This window comes from Trametes versicolor (genome assembly GCF_000271585.1).
Source record: "Trametes versicolor FP-101664 SS1 unplaced genomic scaffold TRAVEscaffold_3, whole genome shotgun sequence".
In the NCBI taxonomy this organism is placed as follows: Eukaryota; Fungi; Basidiomycota; class Agaricomycetes; order Polyporales; family Polyporaceae; genus Trametes; species Trametes versicolor.
In genome coordinates, this window is record NW_007360323.1 from 1635329 (window position 1) to 1652505 (window position 17177).

Genomic DNA, 17177 nt, shown 5'->3' on the forward strand with positions numbered 1-17177 from the left:
GAGCCCCAGGCCGCTCCTCCGCGCTGATGCCCAACGACATCCATCCTTCCCCGAGGAACAAACCCAGATACCAACGAGGCGAGTATCTCCCCCAAATCAGGCGCTGTCTCTGCCCTACTCGTCCATGATACGTCTCCGATAGGTCTCATTGCGCGGGGATGCTGCGGTCCTCCGGCGTCTTCCCGTGAGCGTTTCTGGACCCACTCCTGCACACATACGCTCTCTTGCGTCCACCGACAGAGGTCGTGAGGCCAACGCTCCCCGCCGTCCTTGCACACGTCGCAGAGATGAGGCTTGCGCACAAAAACTGCGCGGATGCCCGCTATGTCGCCCTCATCCCCACATCCGACCTGTGTCATGAATCCCGAACGGCGCGAGCAGCACTCCTCAGCGAAAGCATCCTCCTCGCTCGGTCGTCCCCCGCCGCGTTTCCCCGACACCTTGTTCCCTGAGCAGGTTTCACAGTACGCCAGGGAGTACTGGAAATGGCTCGACGAAGACAGCAAGATACCACCGCACCCCGCCACCCCAGTCGACCGCAAGCAGCTCATCAGGCAATGCGAGGATCATCGAGTCCAGCTCGAGTCCTTAGCACGTCAAAATGCTGGGGATATCGAAGGCAAGAAACGGTGGTACACCACGATGGTCGGCTTTCCGAAGCACTCCAGTTCGACACCCCTTCAAGCCCTAACCCGCAGTACGCATCCCCTATCATCATATTCTACTCCGGCTATTGACCCCATCCCAGTCGACTTCTCCAAGATGTATGTTCGTAAAGCGCACGCCGTATGTCACCCACATCGTTATTCTCGTTCAATCATTGACCGGATGATCGTACTCAGGGACGGTTTCTTCTATGCCGTGTTATCGCCCCCTGTGGTGAGTTTTCGCGTTTCATGTGCTTCTTGCGCGCCGTGCTAATTGCATCTCCCTCCCAGTACGTATGGTCGCCGTCCAGGTGGTGGTGGAGGATCCCGAAGGCATCGCTTATCCCTTGTCAATCTACAACTTCCCCACCGCGTTCGGCAGCCCCCTTCATTACTTGGACACCATCTTTCCGCGCGGCACAGTCCTGGCTATACGTGAGCCGATTCTGAAGCCGCCATCCCAGGACGCGTCCGCCCACCCTTTCCTGCGTGTCGACAGCCCCGCAGACATCGCATTCGTCCCTGCCAAAAGCCCCCTACTCCAGGGCATCAGATGGAGGTCAGGCGACGTGATCCCAGGTGCTTCCCGGCTACCAAACGCCCTCGGGGACTGGCAGCTCTGGGGCAACGAGCACTACCGAACCGGGCAGTGGTTCCCCGCGGCGCTCACGATCTCACATGCCCTTACGTTCACCACTGAGCGTGACCGCGAACGTGAGGCGCTCGCTCTGCGCCTGAACCGTGCCGAAGCATATCTGCGGCTACAGTACTACTCGGGCGCTGCCTATGACGCACAGTGGATCATCACGAAGATAGGCACGAACGACGAGTATTCCTTCAAGGCACTCCTCCGCCTGGCGAAGGCGCGGTATGGCAGGGGCGACTTCCGGGGTGCCGCTGAGGACTTCCTTCGTTGGAAGAACAGGCACCCCGAAGACGCCGCTGTAACCGGCTGGCTGGATAAATGCCGTCAGCGCATGCACGAAGCAAAGACTGGCCAATACGACTGGGTATCCCTCTTCCTGACGGCCAGCGTCTCGAAGCAGATTCGCGTCGAAGCAGCTGACTTCGTTGGTCCCTTGGAAGTCCGCTGGACGCAGGACCGGGGCCGGGGCATGATCGCCACACGTAACATCAAAACGGGGGATCTTCTGGTACGTCCAACACGCAGTCCTCGACATCATCAACCAGTCTGACGATTTGTCCCAGCTCGCTGCCAAACCATTCGCCTCTGTCTATGGTGAGGAACTCCCAGTCGACGAAGGTGTCGTCACGATCGACCTGCTCCTGGGGTCAAGCCGCGAACGAACAGACGCGCTCCTCCTCGCCCGCATCGTAGAGAAGATCTACGGCAATCCCGACCTTCACGACGCAGTGTTCGACCTGCATGCGGGCCCCAACCTGGAGTGGACGCCTCCTCACACATACCCGCCTCCACACCGTCCTGCTTGCGAAGTGGACCCCTTCGACCCTCAAGTCAACATCAACATTTCGAGGCTCGAGGCGATATGCACGTACAACGTCTTCTGTCCCGTCCGTCTGGACAATCCCCGGGAGGACGAGCGGGCGAAGCCTGCCGCCCTGTACACACTCCCGTCGATGTTTAACCACTGCTGCGTCGCGAACGCAACGTGGTACTGCATCGGGGACCTCCTGATCGTCCGCGCCGCAGAGCCAATCCCTGCAGGCACGGAAGTCACCATCCCATACTGCGTCGAGGAGACGTACCCCGACCGCAGGGCGATCCTGCGCAAGCACATGATCAAAGACTGCAGATGCCGCCTGTGCCTGGAGGACCAGCGCGACGGCGATGCGCGGCACCAGAAGCAGCGAAAGCTCAAGGAGAAGCTCGACAACGCGGTGTCCATCTCCCTGGCCGAGATGCGCACACTTGAGGAGCAGATCGCGGCGACGTACGGCCCAGGGCGCAGTGGGCTCCGCCCGCTGAGTGCGCGCGCGCTGCACGTCGTCGCGGAGAAGCTGCGCATGTCTACGAACCCGCACGACCTTGTCGAGGCGATCCGGCTCGACATGAAGGCGCTTGAGCGGTACGGGTTCGCACTCGCGCGTGGGGGACTGCTGCCTATCGGCACCGAGCGCATCCCGACGGCGACGTCGTTCCTAGAGCCTATCGAGGTGATGCTCCGCATCGCGAACACGTATGTTGTGCTGCGGGACGAGGCGAACGCCGCCAGCTGGCTGAAGGCTGCACTGTGGCGTGAGTGCGGATCGTGTTAACGTTGGATCGGCGTACGTCCTGACCACCATTTTTCTGCAGTGACAGACATGTCCGTCGGGGGCGGCAGGGATCTGTTCATGCTCCTCCACCAGGATCTATTGCGGCGCATGGGCATTTACGACTTTGCCATTAAAGCCCTGCCACGGCAGTGACTGGCATGCACGCACGACCTGGTGGAGATGAGATGCGCGGACGTGTATCGAAGGAATGCAATCTGTACATTCGCACTCAGCGATGTGTGTACATGCACTGTTAATGCAAACATGCTACGCTTACCCATGCCTGCTTATCGGCGTGTGCGTGTCCGATGTGTCACCTCCCCGACTGGACCCCGCTGCGCTGCGCCCCCAAGTTGGACTAGCCCAACACGAGGTGCGCGGAGCCTCGAAGTCCTCGGGCATGTTTCAGCGACATGCACGAATTGAAATCTCGACGGCGCGGGTGCGCCACCACAGGTGCGGGCGTGCCACGGCCACGGCGGCGGGTGACACAACTCGGACCCGCTGCTGCGGTAGTCGCGCATCCCGCTGTCCAGCCTGAGGCTATGTATATTCCGAGCCCGTCGCAACTTGGGCAATGCAGCCGCCATCTCCGCAGGGACGCCCTTCGGCCGTTCAGGGCGGCCACCAATACAGTCAGCGGCGACCCGCTGAAGGGACGATCGCGGTGACACGCCTCATGGCCCATCAGCGCACCACGTCTGTCCACAGATCTCGCGAGATCGCAGTTGTGGTGGCCACGCTTCGGAGCCTGATTGGGTTGGTGGGCATTCGGAGGTGCGGGCCCTCCGGCGTACTAGCGGGACGCCGTGCGGGCGCAATGGGGAAACACGCATCAATTGTGGTGGGGCCGCGGAGTGCGGGCCACGAGCGCAGGACGGTACAGCATGAGTGCAAAGAGACAGCGCGAGAGCGACAGGGACGGCAGGGACAGACGAAATGGGTGACGTTACAGGTTTCCGGACCTTCGATCGCGACAGCGACAGCGACGTTCTACACATGAAACTCTCCAATGGGACGCATATAGGCCTTCGCCGCACCCGGGGCGAGGCAATAAGTTAACGGCGAATATTCCGAAGTTGCCTGACCTCGGGATTACGAAGGGCGAGTTGCAGCGCACGTGTTTGAGCGCAACGTTTGAAGCGTGGTTTTACACAGGCAGGTTTCTCCTGCAATACATATGCTTCGTCAGAAGGATTATCGAGCGAAGGGAACGGCGCGTCAGACTCACTTCTCCTGGCCAATGACATTTCCAACCGGATCATAGAGACAAACGTGGTAGGTGGCATGGCCCTTGCGGGACGGGAAGATGTTGTCGCACGTAGCGATACCGCATCCAACCTGCGTGGTGGACTTCCAGACAACCTGAGTGAAGTGGCTGAAGACGACATGATCCGCATTGAATTGGCCTATTGGTGATGATTACTGAGCGTGAGCGCGCAACACAAGCTAAGTGCGATCACGACTCACCCTGGTCGCTCACGAAGAGATCCACTGCGGCGTCAATGTCGAAGTTGCCAGTGGCAGCAGCGAGGTTCTCGCCGAATGGGCCAAGCACCCCGTTCGAGTGTCTGAGCTCGCAGCGCTCCGCGTAGCCCTGCGCCTTAGCCTGCAGGTCATCCGACCAAGTGAGCGGCGGCGCGTTGAAATTCTGGCGCACGCTGTTGTGCCGATCCAGATAAACCTGCTTTTGCTCGGAACCTACGGTCGGCGCAGGGATCGACGCGGCACTTGTCGAAGCCGGAGCGGAGGGGGTGACGAAGCTAGTGCTGAAACCGCTGCTAGTCGGGGTAGAGGCGTTGGCGTCAGAGGACGAGGGCGTAAGAGTAGACGCCGAGCTAGCACTCCCCGAGGTCGTCGAAGGAGCGCTGACGGCGGGAGAAGTAGTGATCGGTGTCGACGCCGACGAAACGTCCGAAGGAGGAGGAGAGGGCGCTGATGCCGAGGGTGTCGATATGTCAGATGCGCTGTTCGCGCTGATAGCGGATGGCGTAGACGCGGGGCTTGTGCTTGACTCGTCGGACGAGATGCTAGACGATACCGACACCGAAACCGAAGTTGAAATGTCCGAGAGTGCCGGAGACGTGATCGATGACCCAGATGGTGAAGGACTCGAGGGAAGGGGACTCGGGGTGATGGAGGCGCTCGACGGACTGACTAGCGCAGAACTAGGTGAAACTGTGACCGCCGACGTTCCAGGTTGCTCTGTGGAAGGCGTAGCCGCAGCCGAGGACGGTGTGACCGAGGCGCTAGTGTCGGAGGAGACGTCGGAGGAAGTGGGAGTGACCTGGACGGAAGAGCTTGACGAGACCGTTGTGGAAGTCGGCGAACCTACGGCCGAAGTAGCAGATTCAATGATCGAGCTTTGAATTGGAGTAACCGACGACGACACGCTCGTGGACGTAGCGCTCTCGGAGGTTGACGCTGAGGGTCCCGGCGCGCTCGGCGTAGTAGTGGGCGCGGATAGTTCGGAGGACGGCGTTTCAGTGCCGCTGGTAGGACCACTGGTGCTCTGAACGATACTGGCTTGATCGCTGGTCACCGTCGCCGTTCCTGAAGGGGACAAGGCCGAAGAGGCGGGCTCTGGACAAGCGTTAGCGAGAATCACGTTGATCCGATGCCCACTAGAAGAAACTCTGACCATGAAACGCAGAAGGAACAGCTGCGGTTACCGACGCGGACGCAGCGATGACCAAGACGATGCTTCCGAAAGAGACCTTCATGACGCGTAATAAATGAGCGAAAAAGCAAAGTATGGATCACAAAGGGCCCCAGGGCGACAGGACGAAGGAATGAGAGTCCACGGTCGAAGATGAGGAGGGGGAAGGAACGAAAGGTGGTTGGCGTCTGTTACCAGGCCCAGCTGGATTTTGAGTTTGTTGCGGTCACGATGTGCAGCGCCTCGAGGCCCTGAGACTGATTTAGAGCTGTTGGAAGGACAGGACGTGAAGATTGCACAAAGACATCGTAACGGAAGCTGAAGGACGTGCAGAGTTGTGGACACATGTGCATCCACAACAGCCGTCGCACCGACGAACACTTAGCCGATGGCGTCGGCAGTTGCGCATCTCGAAGACCAAGACTAATCTGGACAGGGCGCTAGTGCACCATCTTCAAATTCAACGGTCTCTCAGCTTGACTTGTATGGTAGGCATTTGTGGAGAGGAGCATCTGTGGGGATATGAAACTTCGAGTGTCGCCTGCGCTCGAGAGGTGTTTCCGGACAGCATGTCGGTGCTCATATGATACACGTGCGGTCCTGATTATGATGTACACACAATGTCTGCAGTCAATAATGAGTAACTTGCGCCACGGTGTCATAGAACAGCACCACTCACAGCTTCGTCGCTCAGCTAGCAGGTGCAGGCCGTATGTTGTACTCCCGCTTGAAGTTCTCGAACTCCTCATCCTTACCCTTATACTGTTCGACGAGATTGGCGATCACTTTTTGGATCTAACACGAACATGAGTGCGCGCAAAAAACCGGCGTTGGGAGAGACCGCTTACACCATCCTTGTTGGTATTGAGTGCGGGAACGACGTCCTTGACGGTCCGCTCTACTAATACACCGCCGACAAGTCTGAAGCACTTTCGGTCGGGTTCCTCAGCCAGGGCTTCATCAAGCGTAGTGAGTACCAGGCTGGGAAGAGCGTTAGTAATCTGTGATTCACGAGCTTCGCCATCTTGCTCACTTGTGCTCCTCAGCCTCCTGCTCAAGCTCTCCGATCTTGCTTGCAAGCGCTTGCAGCTCGTTTTGCAGACGATTATATTGCTGTTGCAGCTCTGGCTAGCCACCCGGCGAGGTTAGACTGGCAGGGAGTAGACGCGTCGGAGAGACAGACCCTGCGCGGATGGCCTGGGCTGGGGTGCCTTGCCCGTGGACTTTGCTTTCGAGGCTGCACTCGACATGGCGGAGGAGACAGATGCGTGCAGTCACAGCGTGTCACGCAGCAGTCACGACAATCTCGTCCAAAAAAGGTGCGAATCGCATAGCAGATGCTCGCGTCGTGATTGGCCGAGGCGAGTGCCGGCAATGCCCGGCAGCGCTCGATGGCGTTGAGGTGTCCCGGAAGTCGCCCGCCATCCTCCACAACGTCGACGAGCGGTCGTTTGTCGTCGTTCACGCCCTAGTCGACAACCCCCACCACCATGTCCTTCGTGCGCGCCCTCGTCGCCGCCGGTCCCTCTGCCAGGCTGGCCGCTGGCCGTGTCACCGCCTCCCACATCACCCTTGCCTACCGATGGCACTCCACTGGTCCCCGCGACCCTCTCTTGAACAGCCAGCCCAAGACCCCCCTCGAGGCCGAAGCACCCATACGCTCTCCACCGGTGAAGACATACTCTGCCGCGGACGAGGTCGGCAAGGACTATGACCCGTATAAGGATGGTCCGAGTGCCATTGACAAGGCCGTGCACTTGTTCTTTTTCACCGAGATTATCAGAGGTCCGTACGTGTGCACCCGTCCCGTGAAACAGTTCCTGAACCTTGCAAACAGGCATGTGGATAGTCATGGAACAGTTCTTCCGGCCACCGTACACCATCATGTACCCCTTTGAGAAGGGCCCTCTGTCGCCGCGCTTCCGCGGAGAGCATGCCCTTCGCAGATACCCAAGCGGTGAAGAGCGCTGCATCGGTATGTTTTGTTCTCGCGTCCGTTCTCATGCCTCTATGATCTCATACATCACGCGTGACAGCTTGCAAACTGTGCGAGGCCATCTGCCCTGCGCAGGCCATTACCATCGAGAGCGAGGCCCGAGCCGACGGCTCACGCCGGACCACTCGCTACGGTTAGTCACTTGGAACGCCCTTGCAGCTGCGAAGCTAACAGTCACGTTGTGATAGATATTGACATGACGAAGTGCATCTACTGTGGTTTCTGCCAGGAAGCCTGTCCAGTAGACGCCATTGTCGAGAGTGCGTGCCGAGTTACTTCTACTCCATCGCGTAAACCGCTCAACGCTCTTGCGTCACTCCAACAGCACAAAACCAGGAGTTCTCGACAGAGACTCGCGAGGAGCTCCTCTACAACAAGGAGAAGTTGCTCGCCAATGGTGACAGAGCGGAAGCAGAGATCGCTGCGAACCTGCACTGTATGTTATCGCTCGCTTGCGGTCTATTTCACAAGCTGATGACATGTCAATGCAGCGGATCATGTCTACCGGTGACGCGCTGGATAGAGGGTTGCGAGTCGGAGGCGTGGAGGCACCTTCCAGCCGCCACAAAGCTGATGCCATATGTTCTCAACACGTAATTCGAACCCGTTTTCTCAGGTTTCCCCGCTAAGGGTCCTGTGGAGTGCCTTGCTATGCAAACTTCGCGGCAGAAGCCGCGCGCCTCCTCGCGCAGCACGACGTGCAAGGCCATGACTGGCCCATGTAGCTGGCGGTAACGGCATGTCGGCGGCGTCGGGCGTTCATTTGCAGGCGCTTTCAAACTTTGTAGGCGGGCGGAGAATAGCAACGTGGGTCCGACGCGGGCGAGGACCCCGTCGGACCTGTGCAAATCTCCTTGTGTGGATTGGCACCGAGGGAGGTGGTTGCCCATACTGAGGTTGCTCAGCTCACGCGCCCGCGCTTCCTTTCGGCAGGGTCAGTTCGCGCAGCTCTAGAGTTCGATGGCGCGCGATTCTAGTTAGATTGATGACCGAAGGGCTGAACCCATGATTGTGAGTATGACGCAAGAAAGTTTATCGTCGATGGGGGCACCATGGAACGTGCTACCAAACGAGTCGGGCGCGTCGGTGCTAGTATGACGGAGCGCGCGTCCCTGTGATCCGCAGGCGCGAAGGACGAGCATTAGGTATGTCTCGCTCCAGAACTCCCACAAACAAACAGCTGATTCTGGCCTGCACAGGATTTCTCGCCGCACAGCCCATCCCCCGCGCACGTCTATTCGCAAACGCCCCGCCCCTCCTCGCGCCCTCGGAAGGGGCTAGTCTTCTTCAGCCTTTGGAGGTACCGCAAGGGACGACCCGCGCTTTCCCCATCCGGGGCTTATCGGTGCTATGAACAGCTCGGCACACAGGTAGACCGGACCGCGTCGGGGCCCCAGGCGAGTGACAGTTTCCTTCAACCCCTATCCGCCTCGGAACCAAATCCGTGACCGATCTCACCATGTGTGCGAATCCGCGAAGGCGTCCCGACTCGATTACGATGATTGAGTTCGGCAGGACCACAGGGACGCGTCGTTTCGCTGCTTGGAACCGCCTGCGAGGCGGGTGCGCATCGGCGAGTGCGGGCAAATGGGCTGGCGACGTTCTTGGGCCGAACCGTAAGCCAGCCACGACATGTCATCGGCAACCGGGTGCGGCCTGCCAGCTAGCTATCAGTATGGATCTCCGCTCAATCGTGAGCCCAGGAGACACTGGTCGCATTCGCACCGCTAACACTGGCAATTCGTGAGTCACAGCACCCTTCTACAGCCGCTCAACCCCAGGTTGCTGACAGACGAGTACGACCGTCGCTTCAGACACGTCACAATCATGGACGCATCGCCCGGGTCGCAGATACGGCGCAGCCAACAGCGCTCCGAAAAGCCATCCGCACCCCGACGTCATCCAGAGCGCACCTCCCCCGCTAAACGCAAGCGACTCCCCGACACCGAGCAGCGTATGCGTGGCGGTGCCAAACCCGGTACGCTACCACCCACACCGCCCGCCCGCAAGGGCGCGACTAGCACCCGCCACCGGCGCCATCGTCAGCCACCAGCACCTGATCGACGGCTTAATACGCGGACACCTCCCCGCCAGGCCAGGTCCCCCGCGATGCCCTCCCCGTCGGCCGCGCAGGATCTTCTGCAGCGCGCAGAGCGGTCCGCCGCAACGGAGACCGACGCGGCCGGCCGGAGACCGTGTGTTATGGACGTGATCCTCGGGAGTCGGCCGGCGGTCCTGCAGTATAGCGAAGACGTGATCCTGGAGGCCATAGAGCTCAGCCGCGATGCCCTGCGACCTGCCGCAGGCTCCCTCGATCCCGAAGACGAACTTGATGACCGCAGGTCCGCCACGCCGCGCGGGGGCGGACGATCCACATACGCCGGCACAGCACGTATGCACGACAAGACGCCGCGCCGCGTCGCGCGAGCTGCATTTCAGGTGTCTGCGGAGCGGTCGACGGCTGTTTGGATCCAATCCGACACGTCGCCGCGGGAAATGTCGGCGCGGAGCCAGGATCCTTCTCTGTCAATCGTTACGCCGCAGCACACGTAGTAGGAATAACACGGGCGGGGACGCGCCTGCGGCGGGGTATTGTCTGCACGTACGACGCGTTATTGCTCGCTTGGAATGGCAATTTTGTGCTTCTTGTACCGCAGTGCGAATTCTGCGATGCCTTGTCATATGTCGTCCACGTAACCCAAGTACAAGCCGTTTGTAGTTGTCGGAGGTGACTCATGTCTCCCGCATTTGTCTGACCCTGCGTCCTGATCTGAGCCGCCGTGGCGGCGACTCCGCCGCCGCCCATCCTACTTTCCAGATCGGGCCGCCACATACTCTACCTGTTCATGGCCACATGCCTCCGGCGAATTTCTTGATGAGATATTGAGATGATCAAAATGGAAACCAGCAAGGTTCAACGTTCGACCTGGTATATAGATATTTACGAAACCACATACGGCCAGAAGCAAGCCGGTGCACAAGAAGGCAGTACAGGTGCTGCGCAAGGGGCGCGAACAGGCAGCAGTCGAAGATGCTCGGACGTATTACATATCGCAGAGTCTGGGGGGTGCGGGGCACATGAAAACGCATGAGCGCACGGCGGGCAGCAGGGCGGTGACAATCTGTCAAGAAGAGGGCCGTACCAGAAGGCTACAGTTACAGAAGCGACGTGGGCGGCTGGTGGCGCCCCTACTCGTCCTCTTCCATCCGCTCATCCGGCAGGTCGTCTCCCTTTCCGGGCGCGGGGTTCCCGGCATCGTCATCCTCGTCAGGGTGTGTACGTTTTGGACCCCTGTTGCCGCCCGCGTTCGCAGCACCGCGGGAAGCCGCCCCACTCTCGTTGGCAGCGCGGGGCTCACCCTCGTAGCGGTCATCGATCTCCATTTCGTCCCGCGAGCGTCGCCGCGACTCCAGGCCAGAACCCGCAGGCCCGTCTGCGGAATGCGCCCCATCGCGGGAACCAGGGCCCAGACTGTGCTCGTCCCCGTTGAAGCGGGGGTCGCGTTCGATGCCGAGGAGGTTGGAAACGTGCGGCGCGTAAGCTCTCGATGGACGTTCGGGATCGTGCGCCTGTCCAGAGGTCGGCCGCGAGACATCCCGGCTGCCGCCGTTCCGGGGCATAGGCCCGGGAGAACCAGAGCGAGAAAGTGCGCGGGCGCGAACACGCGCCTCCTCTTGAGCCCAGAGCGCCTCTTCCTCGCGTTCTTCAATCTCTAGACGGCGGCGCAACTCGATTGCGCGCTGCTCCTCGCGCTCACGCTCGAGTTCGCGTTGGTACTCGAGTTCTCGCTGAATTTCCCAGTCGCGTTCGTCTCGCTCCCGATGAATGTGAGCGCCCGGCCCGATGCGCTGGTGGTTGTGAAGACGCGAACTGTGGGAGTGTGCAGAAGGAGACACCATCGGAGGCGATGACGAATCATTTTGCTGGGGTATCTGGATAGGTGGCGGAGGCTGCTGCTGCACATGCGAGTGCGGATGGTCCTGTGCTTCGTGTCGGCGCGTCCGGTGTCCCGCCTGCGGCTCTCCGGGAACATTTGGGCTGCGGCTGTGGACGGAGTACGAACCGCTAGATGCATCTATGCGCGGATTGCCTCCAGCGGTATCGAGATCTGGGCGTGCCGAGGACGAGCGCGATTGGTGGGAAGAGCTGCTGTGCGAGTTGGATTTGTGCGACGGCGGCGGTCGGGTCTGCGCGTATGGGTATCCGTGCGCCTGCGGGTGGTCATTCGGCGGAGCCGGCTCGTGCGGCGCCTCTTGAGTATGCAGCAGTGGGACCATCGGTGGCGGCGGAGGCAGTTGGCGCGCAGGGTCATAGCCAGGACCCGAGTCATGGCGGAAGCCGTGTACAAGGGGTACACCATGCGGTGGAGGTGGGCCCGAAGGTACCGCAACGCCGCGCGCGTCCACGGTCGGCGTGTCTTCGATCGCGACCACCCGTCCATCAGGACCCGTTATGAGTCGAGCACTCGGGTGCGCGTGCAGGTATTCCGCGACCTCGCGGTCATTCGGATCTATCACACGAGCGTGCTCTGGGGGAACCGGGGGCTGTGGGTGGAAGACAGGGTCTTGCTCCGCAGGCAGTTCTTGTGTCTGTCGGCCAGGGGTGGGAGGCACGGCAGCAAGACGTTCGTACAGGATGCTGAGATGTTCGAGAGATATGTCAGGCATGGGATTGGTGGTACTTGCCATAGCAGGACGTACGCTCGCTCCAGATTCATCCGACGAATATTCTTCTTGGCCAATAACAACTTGAAGTACAGCCTGTCATTGTCCTGTAGCAGGTACGAGGGTCCGCCGGCATGGTGAAACGCAGTCCGGGACTTTTTGCGTCGTGGTGACTCACCGACTCGATCTCCTTAACCTTCTTTTTCAACTCCTTGTACTTGGCCTGGTATTTGACGTCCTCCGCGCCAGCTGTTATGCCCATGATGCTGCGCTGCTTCTGTTTCCGGTCATAGTGGGCGGAGGAGTTGGGATTGTAGGGGTATGGAGGGTTGGGGGACGGGGGACGTGGCAGCATGGTGGCGACGAGAGAGGAAGGAAGAGGCGCAGCACGAACCGTGTCTGAGCTTAGCTGTCATGTTGGCGGAGAGTCGTTTCGTATGAACTTCCCATACAGAGACGCGCTTCCGGCCGTTTGCGGAAGGTTCGCTTAGGTCGTAACCCCGCGTCGCCCTCTTGTCTGCCACACCTCAATTATACTCGTACGCATGCTACACGCACAGCATATACATGTGCTGCTCTGCATGCATGTGAACCAATTTATCCTGGCAGCAGCAGCCTGGGACATAGGACAGGACTCCGACAGAAAGGAGTGTACGCTCCCGCCACCACGTGGCTTGGCGTGTGCGAACACGAGGCGCCCACCCACCTACGCTTTACCTCCAACCAGCTCGATCCTACCTGCCTTGTGCGCCTCAGCCGCGCTGCGCTGCCTCTTTTTCCTTCACACCTTGTTGCCGAGATCGGCCTGAACAGCCTTTGAGTGACTTGGAACCGAGAAACGTCTACCAGTAAGTGATCTATTCCGTTGTGCGTGTGTGGCAGAACCGCAGATATCCTGACAAAACGAATGATTCTCAGTGTCAACACCATTCAGACAGTAAGCCATTGTCCGACGCTTCTGTGACACGCTCAAACCAAGGACACGACGCGCTGCGCAGAGATATGCCGCCCGCAGGGGGTTTCGAGGCTGTCAAGTACAAGCGCAACCTGCCGTTCCGCGGACCGAGTGGGCTCGTTATTCTCGGCGGTGTCACGGCGGTCTGCGCCTATGGCTTCTACCGCGTTGGAAAGGGCAACCTTGAGAAGAGGTACGTGGAAAGTTTGCGTTCGTTTGGTCCGTCGGGGGAAGGTCAGGCGGACGTTAAACGTGGGCAGTTATGGGCCCGCCCAACGGGGAACGTGGCCTTCTCAGGATCCGACCGCGCGATGGGCCTTATCAGTGACAAATCTGGCATGGGCCCCGCGCCGTTTCCAGCGCGCGCCGTACTGATACGGCTTGCTTCACAGGGAGCTCCAGCGCGAGAAGGTGTGGTCGCGCATTCACTTGGTGCCTCTTCTCCTGGCGGAGGGCGACCGTGACGCGTACCGACGTCAGCAAGCGGCGCTTGCACGGGAGAGGGAGATCATGAAGGATGTGCCGGGCTGGGAGGTCAGTGTCGTCTCGAACGGGCGGAGGCCCACGGGTGAAAGAGTGCTTGCTGATAACTGGTCTTCCGGGATGGTTCCGTTCGGATGGATGCACTGCAGGCGGGAAAGAGTGTCTACAACAAGCCCAACCACCGGTCTGCGGAGACGATCGTGGTTATATGATGGTAGCGCGTTTTCCTAGTATCAGCGCGTCGAGCAATCCGAATCAGTCGTTGATGAGCCACAGCTTCGAAACTTGTGGATGGATGATGAGAGACTCGTGGCCGGTGTTGCCGCTTCGGTCACAGCCTGTCAGCGTTGCTCGGAGGGAGCTAGACGCGATTCCGCCGAGATGTCCAACTGGCGGAGAGCAGCCGTGGCCCATGGGCGCCAGAGATGCGGGGCGCTGGGACGCTGGCCCGGACGCCGGAGCTGCAGGGACAATGGGCGGCGGGCGAGCCCGGACGGGCGGGACGGACCTGCCGGATGCAGCCATCATGCAGCGTCCCGCCGGGTGCCGAATGCGGACTGGTGTTTAGGGCAAGCGCGGAGGAGCGGCGCGGGTGGTGAGTCGGAGTCGGTGTGACTGCGGCGACGCGGCCGATCGCATATTTCCTGACAAGCCAGCTGCAGCGCAGACAGACAGCGGACGCCTGACAAACGCCAGCCTGCGCCAGTCCAAGCCACGCCACGCGCACCCCTCCCCCGTGCTGGGCTGATTGGCCGATAGCGTTCGCACCCCCCGCCACGTCTGGCAACTGCATGTCGCCCGGGGCCAGGATACGGAGCCCACCCGTCGTCGAGAGCTGCTGGGATCACGAGGAGTCACCCGCACAGGTGAGCCTGCTTCTGCCGACGATCCAGAGGGACGCTTCCATATGTCCAGTTACACTTTCACAGCCGGACCCGTTGCACCTGCAATATCCCATAACAGGGCCGCAATTCGACCGCGAAAGGAAAGAGGCGCACTGGCTGAAACTCTCCGGATTCCCGTGCACCTGCATCTATACCAGATCTCGAGTCGCCCAATCCCGCTGATTCTCACCTGCACCGAGTCAGCAAACGAGGTACCGAACGCTACTTAATCCGCCATGGCTCAAATACCGCGCTTTCGAAGGCCGCCATCGCTTTGCAACATACCCCCCCTTCTCAGATCATTCCAAGCCCGCCCCCGCAGACGCTGCGTCTTTCCCACCCTTGCGCCTTCTCCGCCAACCTACGCGTCCCCGCCTCCGCCCTCCCATATAAGGCCCCGTCCATTTCCTCCATTCCCCCGTACCACCCCTCATTCCCCAATGCCCGCGTCGCCCTTCTACCACCGCGACGACGATCGCGACGCAACCCACATCACCCTCGCTGCCTCCGACATGTCTCTAAGAGACCCGTCTCCCATGTTCGCCTATGACGACCATTCGCAATACGACTCAGGCGCAATGATCTTTGGCCTCGACCTCGACGACTCGTTCAGCCCGCAGGAGAGCAAGCCACAGTTGTCATGGGACCCCCACTACCCGAGCTACAGCATGTCCTCTATCCCCTTCCCCGGCTCGCCCGACTCGACAACCAGCCAGCTCGAGCCCGTCTCAAATGGCCACAATCGGCGCTTCGACTCCACCTTCTCTAACTGCTCGTCGAACTACTACCCCCCGACACCAGAGTTCAGCGAGTCTGCGCTGTACTCGAACTGGATCGCCGACCCCGACGCGTCACGAACAGCGTCTATGCCGATTCCCATCCCCGGCGGCCATGCGCAGTCGCCGACATTGTCGTCACCATACGCCGCCTTCAGTGAGAACTCTGCGATATTTCCTGACGTCGACGCATTCTCCCCGAATACCGCCTTCGCCGCACTACAGCCACTCCCGCTTTCTCCGCCGGAAGACACCGTGATGATGGACCAACTGCGCAGCGAGCTCTCCGGCGCCGTCTCTCCGTCCGCGAACCTCTTCGCCGACCCGAGTGCGCCCTCCTGGGCTTCGCAGTTGTGGGCCGCACAGTCGACCGTGCCTTCTCCCGGAGCTCCGGTGCCTATCGGGCCCCTATCTACAGAAGACAACTTCGCGACCCAAAGGCAGCGAGTTCCTGTGCGAAGAGGGACTTCAGTCACACAACTGTTCCAGTCTTCTAGTGCGCCTTCGCCGTCCCACGCCCGCCCGCCGCTTCTGCACTCGCACTCGCGCCCGTACAGCACCAGGCGGTCAGAGTCGATCAGCGAACACGATGATCGCGACGCCACCGTCCGCAAGAAGAAGCGGCCTGTGGAAGAGGGCGAATTGCAGCCCCGAGAGAAGCGTTCCGAGAGTCGTAAGTTTGTCCCATTCATTTGCGCGCTACACGTGATATTGACACGTCAGTGCAGCTCCCCTCAAGTCGACGCTTCGCCCGCCCAAACTGGCGCCCTCGGCGTGGCAGCTGTATTTCACCGATTGGATCCAGCGCCACCAGGCTTCCAGTTCGAAGAAGCTCAATGTCGCGCAGGCCGCGAAAGAGGCCGGACAGGAGTACGCTAAGCTGTCTGACGAGGAGAAGGAGGTGCGCGTCTTATTCTCAAGCTGATGCTCGGATAGATGTGACTGATACCTTTACGTGTCAGCCGTACAGACGTCGCTCCCTGGAGGCCAAGGAAGCGCGAGAGCGCGAACTCAACGCGTATATGCGCACCCTGACGCCCGAGGACATCAAGCGCGAGAACCAGTATCGGACTGCGCAGCGCAAGGCCGGGAAGTCTCGCAAGGGGAATCTCAAGGACCCGAACGCGCCGAAGAAACCGCTGAGCGCGTACTTCATGTTCCTGCAGCGCATCCGGTCGGATCCCGAGCTTGTCCAAGAGGTTTTCGGTGACGAGACCGAGACTACGAAGCAGAGCGTCTTGGCCGCAGGCAAGTGGCGCTCGATGACTGATGAACAGCGCAAGGTAAGCTAGTGCGACGCCCCTGGTGTTTCGTACTATTGCTGACCGCGATCAACACAGCCGTTCCTCGCGCAGGCCGAACAGGAGAAGCTGGAGTACGAGTCCGCACGTAAGATGTATGAGGATGGCACGACGGGCTACGGCACGAGTATCAACTTCAGCATCCTCCCCGGAAGCCCCATCAACCTCATGCCGATCCCGAGGAACACCCCGCACCCGCTCAAGCAGGAGGCGCTGAGCTCGGAGAGCGAGAGCGATGACTTCATGACCGACGACGGCGCCGACCATACCCTTGCTATCCCCCGGCGCCGTTAAGCATACCCGGTTCCATTCTTTCTTGCAGTTACAGGACTTTCGTCATCCGGTTAGCCGACTGGCGCGTAGCGAACGATCTTTCCTTCACATTTGACCTCGGATGCGAGGCTGTATATGGCGGCGTCCGCCGCGTTCATTCGTATGTCTTCTTTTACCCTCTGTTCGCTGTTGTGTTCGCAGTACTTATGATCACGACGGACTCCCCCATCTTGCATCGCTGTATACCACCACTCGCTCCACTCATGCTGTATTGATAGCTCTCTTCACTCTGTCTTCCTG

The 17177-nt window shown here is 60.2% G+C and overlaps 8 protein-coding genes across 8 annotated transcripts; 5 read left to right on the forward strand and 3 right to left on the reverse strand.

The window, feature by feature from the left end:
- Positions 1 to 357: 357 nt before the first annotated feature.
- On the forward strand, positions 358 to 3038 carry TRAVEDRAFT_115700 (uncharacterized protein; the record flags this gene model as incomplete). Its single annotated transcript, XM_008037358.1, has 6 exons — positions 358 to 697; positions 749 to 786; positions 843 to 879; positions 939 to 1801; positions 1857 to 2865; positions 2926 to 3038. The coding sequence occupies 6 exons, from the start codon at positions 358 to 360 to the stop codon at positions 3036 to 3038; spliced, it is 2400 nt and encodes a 799-aa protein (XP_008035549.1).
- Positions 3039 to 4112: 1074 nt separating this feature from the next.
- TRAVEDRAFT_115251 (PR-1-like protein) lies at positions 4113 to 4566 on the reverse strand (the record flags this gene model as incomplete). Its single annotated transcript, XM_008037359.1, has 2 exons — positions 4113 to 4294; positions 4356 to 4566. Coding segments are annotated over 2 exons (393 nt in total), but the record flags the coding sequence as incomplete, so codon positions are not given.
- Positions 4567 to 6060: 1494 nt separating this feature from the next.
- Positions 6061 to 6799, reverse strand: TRAVEDRAFT_143667 (Prefoldin beta-like protein). Its single transcript, XM_008037360.1, has 5 exons — positions 6728 to 6799; positions 6578 to 6668; positions 6393 to 6525; positions 6224 to 6339; positions 6061 to 6168 (listed from the first exon to the last, which is right to left on the reverse strand). Exons 1-4 carry the CDS (start codon positions 6792 to 6794, stop codon positions 6235 to 6237), a joined length of 396 nt encoding a protein of 131 aa, XP_008035551.1. The 5' UTR covers positions 6795 to 6799; the 3' UTR covers positions 6061 to 6168; positions 6224 to 6234.
- A 229-nt stretch (positions 6800 to 7028) lies between these two features.
- TRAVEDRAFT_163087 (NADH dehydrogenase Fe-S protein 8) lies at positions 7029 to 8179 on the forward strand. Its single transcript, XM_008037361.1, has 6 exons — positions 7029 to 7329; positions 7382 to 7519; positions 7581 to 7673; positions 7729 to 7800; positions 7866 to 7976; positions 8032 to 8179. Exons 1-6 carry the CDS (start codon positions 7035 to 7037, stop codon positions 8049 to 8051), a joined length of 729 nt encoding a protein of 242 aa, XP_008035552.1. The 5' UTR covers positions 7029 to 7034; the 3' UTR covers positions 8052 to 8179.
- Positions 8180 to 9215: 1036 nt separating this feature from the next.
- On the forward strand, positions 9216 to 10179 carry TRAVEDRAFT_69966 (uncharacterized protein; the record flags this gene model as incomplete). Its single annotated transcript, XM_008037362.1, has 2 exons — positions 9216 to 9233; positions 9308 to 10179. The coding sequence occupies 2 exons, from the start codon at positions 9216 to 9218 to the stop codon at positions 10091 to 10093; spliced, it is 804 nt and encodes a 267-aa protein (XP_008035553.1). The 3' UTR covers positions 10094 to 10179.
- A 287-nt stretch (positions 10180 to 10466) lies between these two features.
- On the reverse strand, positions 10467 to 12560 carry TRAVEDRAFT_163088 (uncharacterized protein; the record flags this gene model as incomplete). Its single annotated transcript, XM_008037363.1, has 3 exons — positions 10467 to 12179; positions 12242 to 12312; positions 12384 to 12560. 3 exons carry the CDS (start codon positions 12558 to 12560, stop codon positions 10730 to 10732), a joined length of 1698 nt encoding a protein of 565 aa, XP_008035554.1. The 3' UTR covers positions 10467 to 10729.
- A 360-nt stretch (positions 12561 to 12920) lies between these two features.
- Positions 12921 to 13924, forward strand: TRAVEDRAFT_27195 (uncharacterized protein). The gene is made up of 5 exons (XM_008036621.1): positions 12921 to 13053; positions 13124 to 13142; positions 13204 to 13353; positions 13553 to 13694; positions 13793 to 13924. Exons 3-5 carry the CDS (start codon positions 13208 to 13210, stop codon positions 13853 to 13855), a joined length of 351 nt encoding a protein of 116 aa, XP_008034812.1. The 5' UTR covers positions 12921 to 13053; positions 13124 to 13142; positions 13204 to 13207; the 3' UTR covers positions 13856 to 13924.
- A 1043-nt stretch (positions 13925 to 14967) lies between these two features.
- Positions 14968 to 16898, forward strand: TRAVEDRAFT_115835 (uncharacterized protein; the record flags this gene model as incomplete). Its single annotated transcript, XM_008037364.1, has 4 exons — positions 14968 to 15976; positions 16032 to 16204; positions 16266 to 16586; positions 16644 to 16898. The coding sequence occupies 4 exons, from the start codon at positions 14968 to 14970 to the stop codon at positions 16896 to 16898; spliced, it is 1758 nt and encodes a 585-aa protein (XP_008035555.1).
- Between the last annotated feature and the right edge of the window lie 279 nt (positions 16899 to 17177).

Excerpts from the sequence above, each read along its gene's own strand:
- TRAVEDRAFT_143667 (XM_008037360.1), bottom strand. The coding sequence starts at position 6,794 with ATGTCGAGTGCAGCCTCGAAAGCAAAGTCCACGGGCAAGGCACCCCAG. Across the intron at positions 6,669-6,727 it reads GCCCAGGCCATCCGCGCAGG|AGCTGCAACAGCAATATAAT; the intron begins GTCTGTCTCTCC and ends GTGGCTAGCCAG. Across the intron at positions 6,340-6,392 it reads TCAATACCAACAAGGATGGT|ATCCAAAAAGTGATCGCCAA; the intron begins GTAAGCGGTCTC and ends TGTTCGTGTTAG.
- TRAVEDRAFT_163087 (XM_008037361.1), top strand. The coding sequence starts at position 7,035 with ATGTCCTTCGTGCGCGCCCTCGTCGCCGCCGGTCCCTCTGCCAGGCTG. Across the intron at positions 7,674-7,728 it reads ACGCCGGACCACTCGCTACG|ATATTGACATGACGAAGTGC; the intron begins GTTAGTCACTTG and ends ACGTTGTGATAG. Across the intron at positions 7,801-7,865 it reads AGTAGACGCCATTGTCGAGA|CACAAAACCAGGAGTTCTCG; the intron begins GTGCGTGCCGAG and ends TCACTCCAACAG.
- TRAVEDRAFT_27195 (XM_008036621.1), top strand. The coding sequence starts at position 13,208 with ATGCCGCCCGCAGGGGGTTTCGAGGCTGTCAAGTACAAGCGCAACCTG. Across the intron at positions 13,354-13,552 it reads AAGGGCAACCTTGAGAAGAG|GGAGCTCCAGCGCGAGAAGG; the intron begins GTACGTGGAAAG and ends CTTGCTTCACAG. Across the intron at positions 13,695-13,792 it reads AGGATGTGCCGGGCTGGGAG|GCGGGAAAGAGTGTCTACAA; the intron begins GTCAGTGTCGTC and ends GATGCACTGCAG.